At 31.7% G+C, this 6,997-nt stretch overlaps 3 protein-coding genes across 4 annotated transcripts in view; 1 reads left to right on the top strand and 2 right to left on the bottom strand.

The window, feature by feature from the left end:
- LOC106788286 overlaps positions 1-2,220 on the bottom strand; it is a 183,389-nt gene extending 181,169 nt beyond the window's left edge. Inside the window, exon 1 of the mRNA XM_014751428.1 lies at positions 1,860-2,220. Within this exon, the coding sequence (XP_014606914.1) occupies positions 1,860-2,060 (201 nt within the window). The 5' untranslated portion in view covers positions 2,061-2,220. The remainder of the gene's footprint in view (positions 1-1,859) is intronic.
- A 769-nt stretch (positions 2,221-2,989) lies between these two features.
- LOC106788284 (ferrochelatase, mitochondrial) lies at positions 2,990-5,076 on the bottom strand. The gene is made up of 8 exons (XM_014751425.1): positions 4,985-5,076; positions 4,641-4,839; positions 4,338-4,559; positions 4,166-4,267; positions 3,931-4,096; positions 3,742-3,849; positions 3,366-3,530; positions 2,990-3,290 (listed from the first exon to the last, which is right to left on the bottom strand). The coding sequence occupies exons 1-8, from the start codon at positions 5,019-5,021 to the stop codon at positions 3,093-3,095; spliced, it is 1,197 nt and encodes a 398-aa protein (XP_014606911.1). The 5' UTR covers positions 5,022-5,076; the 3' UTR covers positions 2,990-3,092.
- A 64-nt stretch (positions 5,077-5,140) lies between these two features.
- Positions 5,141-6,739, top strand: LOC106788285 (protein-lysine N-methyltransferase mettl10). 2 transcript variants are annotated; one of them, XM_014751426.1, is made up of 5 exons: positions 5,141-5,236; positions 5,300-5,374; positions 5,455-5,553; positions 6,070-6,491; positions 6,555-6,739. In XM_014751426.1, exons 2-5 carry the CDS (start codon positions 5,319-5,321, stop codon positions 6,647-6,649), a joined length of 672 nt encoding a protein of 223 aa, XP_014606912.1. In that variant the 5' UTR covers positions 5,141-5,236; positions 5,300-5,318; the 3' UTR covers positions 6,650-6,739. The 2 variants fall into 2 exon arrangements, with proteins under 2 accessions (XP_014606912.1, XP_014606913.1); XM_014751427.1 differs by having other exon boundaries at positions 5,155-5,236; positions 5,316-5,374.
- The last annotated feature ends 258 nt before the right edge of the window (positions 6,740-6,997 follow it).

Here is a 6,997-nt window from a genome sequence, read left to right as displayed (position 1 = left end):
TATTACAAATATAAATTTTTATTTAATAATTGAAAAACAAATATATATAAGAATAAACACAATAAAAAGAATGTAACGAAATGAAATAATATTTTGGTGATGAACGAATCGAACGTTATATACAAACTCCATAATTACGTTCACCGATATGGTGAAAGTTGTAGGATATGACGGTCTCGATTGGCAACGAAGCTGATGTGAATAAGCTCGGGTGATTCAACGTCATCGTGTGTATATGGGTAAATATATTTATATAACATATATACATGTATAGGAATATAGGTGGTGGGTTCCAACTTTCAACGATATAATACTTGACCGTGAATAGTATCGATCGAGTTTGTTAAAACTCAGCCATGCGTGTATCATAGTGTAACACAACACAACCACCACGTGATAAATATATTACATGTTTACACATATGGTATATGCACAAATTATTTAAAAATCCAGTAATATTGCTCGATGCATCAATGAGATAGATGTTAGCTAAACAAAACATATCCTGTAAGAGTGAGAAAAAAGTAAAATTGACAAAAATTGAATGAACGATTTGGATTCGTTGGGATAAAATTAAAACGAATTCATACAGAAAAATATTACAGTAATTAACTTTATCGAAAATATAATTTATGAAAAACGATAAATCAAAATCGTGTGTGAGAACGATAGGAAGAAATAGAAAGTCTGTGTGTCCTATGTGTGTGTTTGTGTTTGTATTAGATAGAAAGAGAGAGAAAAGCACGTGACCACGATAAAAGCACGTGGTCTGTTCGCGCATGTTGAACTTGCCACGTGCGCGCGTCTTTTTAGTGACTTTTTATCTTCGACAATCTCTTCCGACAGTTAAATTCTTCGGCAAGATAAAAAAAAAAAAAAGAAAAGAAAGGAAATAAGTATCGGAAATGAAAAAAACAAAAAGAAAAGCTTATCGAGACGGGGTTCCCTTAGGGAAAAAGGGACAAATTATCGGAACAACACTTGACATTAATTATCAACGTTCCCGATACGCTCGAACGCGAAACGAAGTCACGAGATCACGGGTGTTCGATTTAAAAATAACACGAAACTAAATGCAAATGAAAGAGGAAGGATCGATCTGTCATTCTGTTGGGAGTTTGCTTTATACAAGAAGAAACTAGTGGAATAATAATACGTGACATCAATATTGACAAAATACCAGAACAAATGGGTTTACCGCATTCATCGACAAGAGGAAGAAATATATTTCAAAGTGTACAACAAAAATTCTTTTCGAAAGTTCTGTGTTTCGTATATTGCCAATCACGAGCGTGATAGACAGAAAGAACTAAATAAATAGAAGACATGACGACGCGCGTAAATATACGTTTCATGGTAACACACGGAAGTTAAAGAACCCATAGAAGAAATCGTGTTGAACGTGTCTACCGGAGGAAAGATTCCTCGGAGGTAAGGATAGAGGATCGAACAAGGAGAATGTAGAAGAGGGAGGAGACTAGAAAAGAGAAAGAGAAAAAAAACATAGAGAGAGAGAGAGAGAGAGAGAGAAAGGAAACGGAAAGTAAGAGTGAGGGGGATAAAATGAAAGGGAGAAGACAAGGGGAAAAGAGAAGCAGCATAAGCAGAGCCGGTTGAACCGGCATATCTCGTCTTGTGTTCTTCGAACGGAAGGACGAATGTTAGGGAAGAGACCAGAGCAACAGCAGCGTGAACAAACTCATATGAAACAAGAAGAATAAAAGAACAAGAAGGAAAGAAAATTTAAAAGATAAAACAAGAGTGAATAAAAATAAAAGAAGAAAACAAGATTTTTAAAAAACAAGTGGAATAGAATGATGGTATTGTGTTTATAATAATAATGTTAATATAAATATTACCTCGTGTGGACGGAGATGTTGATGACTACAATGCCTATGCTCGAACATTCCACACACAAGATCCACACCGCACACTACAATGAAAACAACGAGCGGCAACGATACGGTGCCGCATTGCATCTTCAACCGCACACGGGCCGCCATCACGGACAACCCTTCCACTGGAAAAGCATGACACGTACTGAGTGCATCCGCCGACATTCTGCATTTATATAGGCGCCGTCGTAAGCAGCGCCACGCCGGCGCTCACGCTCGATATTTCCAACACTCTGCTACGTTCCTCACACGAAGAGGAAGACGAAAACCACCACCACCACCACCACCACGGCAACCCTCTCCTCCTCTTTTATCCTTTTTATCTTTATTATTATCCTTGCTGCTACTGCTCTTCTTCTTCTTCTTCTTCTTCCTATCTTTACCACCACCAATCTCACTATTGTTATTATTCTTCTCGTCCAAACGATATACTCCGGGTTTGCGATCTGAAAAATGCATTTAAACGCGAGTGTCAATTTGAGATCACGAGAGAGCTATTTGTATCATTTAATATATACGATTTAACTAAATGAGATTATTTCTCTCTTTCCTTACTTTTTTATTTTATTTATGCATTCCTTCACATTTAAACGAATGAACGCACGACTGTTATTTTTATCATGCGATCTTGAGTGAAAATACTAAAAAAAATAGGGTGGATATATTTATATCTATTATCTTTATATCCCTATCAACTATCTAATCATTACAATCTTATTGATTACTTTTAAGTTTCAACTTTACGACACTTGTAAATGCTTCATACTTTCATTCAATTATCTATAAATATCGATGCTCTATTTCTCTAATCAGTAATCGTTCTTAAAAATTCATTTAAATATGATTTCAAGTATATTGATCGAATGCTTCTCGCAATAGTATTACGAATGCAAATAGAAGATCAATTTAATTGGACTCAAACAGGCTTGGTTTTTTCGTGAATTTAATTTTACGTTGACATTACATAATCACGCGATAAAGTACGATTTTTCTATTTCTTTTCTTTTTTTCTAATTGTTAATAAAAATATTATTATTTTTACGATCGCGCGAGATATGATTTTACAGAGAAAAAACTATAAATCCGTTCCCAGATATATTTATTAACTTATCAAGTATATAATGTTATAAATATATAAATATATTACATATATATATATACGTATATAAAGCATAATTTACTTCTAATATACTAATTTTAAGACCTACAAATTTGCGAAAACCATTTTTTACTTTGTTCGCAAGTTTTGTTAACGCAATGAGGACATCGCGTCAAAAATTTCGGATTAATAGTTTGTTCGGATCTTAAATGATTATAAACAATGTCAGCTAAAGCGTCTATAAATAATGGATGATCATTCGGCGCCGCTGATCTTCTAATATTTTCAACTCCAATCTGAAAATAAACGTACAATTTAAAATATTACTAGTGTATCGAGAATACGATTGATTTGTATGAATCATTTCTTACTTTCTCCGCTAATTCTTGACAATATTCAATATCCATTTCGTGAAGTGTTTCTATATGTTCATTTACAAATGCAACAGGTACTAAAATAAAATTTTTCTTTCCTTGCTTTACGTAATTCTTTAATGCATTATCCGTGAACGGTTCTAACCACGGCAAAGGCCCGACCTAAAGAACAAATTAATTATTATACGTCATGCTCTGATAAAAGGAAGATAACCCGCGAAAATGAATTTTTAAGATAAACGTGTTTTAATTAAAACTTATCCGTAACGAAGATCAACTCTTTTACACTTCAATTCTTTTTAACCAGAATACACAGATCACATTTGTTAATTACTTCTGATAATATTAATTTAAAAAAAAAAAATGAATGTACCTTGGATTGCCAAACTAAACTGTACGGATTGCAAAACTTTAATTTTTGCATAACTAACTGAACAGTAGCACCAATTTCAGAAGGATATGGATCACCTCTATTCACTGCCTAGAATAAATAAATTATATCAAATCAATATATTTGTAACAAAATAAAGAAACTAAGTTTTTCAATAAAACAATGCTAAACCTTTAAAGGAAGAGAATGCGCAGAAAATAAAATCATAACTTCATTTCTTTTGTCGCTAGGAAAATGTGCAAGCTCATCCATAATTCTTTGAGCAATGGTATTGATATAAAGTGGATGCGTCGACCACCTATCTATTATACTCCACTTCATATCTTTTGGTAATTCTCTGAAAACAATAGATTACTTAATTTATCAATCTTGATGAAGACCGCATAAGATACAAAAATCCTATTACTTATTTTTATAATGCTTGTATATGGCATTAAAACTTGATCCAGATGTGGCACAACTGTATTGTGGATATTGTGAAAATACTACAGTGCGTTCTGCTCCATCACTAAAAATATACACGAATGTTTTCCATTCTTATTGTTCCATTCTATATATGCAAATGTTTCAATTCTTACTCTTCTATTTCATTAAGCGTATCTTCCGTAAGAGGATCAGCATAACGAAAAGCTACATAATATTTGTGCGGTGCAGTTTCTGGCGAAATTTTATCCAATTTTGTACATAACAATTCACCCTGTTTATTTGTCCATTCCAAAATAGGGGATCCACCACCTATTTCAGAATATTTTTTCTGTACTTCAGGTGTACGTCTTTGAGCAATCCATGGCCCTAGTTTACTAAAATATAATTTAGAATTGCGCATAAAAAATTATAATAATAATACAACAAAATCATCGAAAACAAATGTTAAAATAAACCTTTGAAATGGTAACTGAATCATGTCACGATCTGTCATAATGCGTAATAAATATTGATGTACTTGTGATGTACTAGTTGGTCCTCCCATGTTCAACATTAATATACCAGTTTTTGGTTTCTCCTTTTTTAAAGGACTGGCATGCGTTTTAACTGAAATACCACGTGTAGACAAACGCAATATTTTTTCTGCACATTGTCCTGCATATGAAATGATTAATGTCATACAATATTTTTTACAACTGTATACACAGTTTACATAATTCCAATGGAAATTATGACAAAGTGGATGATATATTATAGATAAAATGAATTAGAAAAAAAATAATATTAACAATTTACTTACCTAATTGTACAAAACTTGATAATTTAATAATACTCATCTCGACAATAAATACACTTTTACAAAATGGTTAAAAAATGTAGCAGAAACTTATCGCAAAATTGACGAGTAATGCAAAATCACAATGATAATCAATACTCGATGTTATAGGTTATGTTCGATGTATCGAGTGTCAGCGAGCTCCCACACGCGCAACTTTACAAGAATATCCAATCTTCCTTCGTAAGAGACAAGTGGATTTCACGTTAGGCGAAGGTATATTATTTTAGATATATTTAATTAACTACTATCGTGGAATAATCATTTTCCTAATGACAGATAATATTTAAATAAGACCATGGCGGATGAAATTATCGAAGAATTGGGACCATCCGATCTGGGTACTTTGGAATTGTAAGTTAATTAAACTTACCAAATTCGTTTACAAAGAAGAATGGAGAAAAGTTCATCTCTTTAATTTCTTTCTTGCACAGTTGGGAAAGGGTGTACACCGAAGAACTCGATAATTTCAAGGATCACGGGGACGTCGGTGAAATATGGTTCGGTAAAAGGGCTTCACTAAATGTTGTTAAGTAAGAACACCATTTATTACAATTTTATTATTTATTAACTAAACATGAATAAGAACGCGGAAGATCAATGCACTTTGCCGCGAAAATATAAACTGCATTTTATTCGTCGTGCTTTATCGTACTACTAACGCCATCTCTCATTAATTGTTGCAACTTCAAACGTCAGCACTTTTTTTCTGATGGTAATGTAGAATAAAAATCACGAGTTACCGACATTTGTATTATATTTTATTATAAATTAACAAAAGAGTTAATTAAAAAATTAGGAGATTCAACGAAAAATATTATTTAAAAGTAATTTTGACCGAAAAAAATAATTGTTTCTATGTTAGATTCAAACTTATCAATCCACCTGTATATATATTATATGAGTGTATAACATTGACTTTAAATATAATAAAATATATATCTATATATATCTTTTTACAACTTTAAACGTTATTATATTAATATTATTATCATAAATGGTATATGAAAATAATATTAATATAATATTATTATATATTTTATCAACAGATGGATCAGCACGAAATTAAATTTCGATATGGAAAATGATCAAATAATAGATATTGGATGTGGAAATGGTATGATTTTAGTAGAACTCGCAAAAAAAGGTTTTAAACAATTAACCGGAGTAGATTATTCCCAGAAAGCTATAAGTTTAGCTAATGAAATATTGAAAGAAAATAACGTTACTTCTATAAAATTACAAGTGTGCGATATCCTCGATACCTCGAATCATGGATTATTAACGAATTATTTTAAAGTAGCACACGATAAAGGAACTTACGATGCAATCAGCCTTCATCCTGACGAACCAGCTGATAAAAGAGGAAAATATATTGACAACGTTTACAATATCCTCCAACAAAACGGATTTTTAATTTTGACTTCCTGCAATTGGACTAAAAATGAATTACTCATTCATTTCCAAAATAGTAAGTTCAATTAAAGAATTTTAGTTTTATCAATCGAACTAATTATTCTATAATTATTTGCAGAGTTCGATCTCATCGATGAGCTTCCTGTTGAATCCTTCCAGTTTGGTGGAAAACAGGGAAATATTGTTACACAATTAGTTTTTAGAAAAAAATGAATAAACTTTGACTCTATCAAGAAATCTTTATTAGATCTTGTAATATTTTATTGAATAAATCTAAATTTATTTTATCTACAAAAAAAAAAATCTATATTCCTTTTTTTCCTTCGATTGTAAGATTACTATCGTATCCTGCAATTGATAAATATATTGAACAAGAAAAAAAAAAAGAAAAAAGCAAAGCAAAATCGGGATTATGGTAGAAATTTTTTAAGGATTCGAAGATTTATTCGTGCACGAAAAATCGAAGTACATAATCGAAGAAGAGAGAGTGTTAGAAATTCTTTAAACCATTATCAAATTACAAACTTTACAAAAGGCACTAACACTAAAGTAAATATTGTG

The sequence above is a fragment of the Polistes canadensis genome, unplaced genomic scaffold (assembly GCF_001313835.1).
Source record: "Polistes canadensis isolate GaletaPanama2010 unplaced genomic scaffold, ASM131383v1 scaffold_133, whole genome shotgun sequence".
NCBI lineage: Eukaryota > Metazoa > Arthropoda > Insecta > Hymenoptera > Vespidae > Polistes > Polistes canadensis.
The sequence above is the reverse complement of the archived record's forward strand: the minus strand, read 5'-3'. Positions and strand labels throughout refer to the sequence as shown.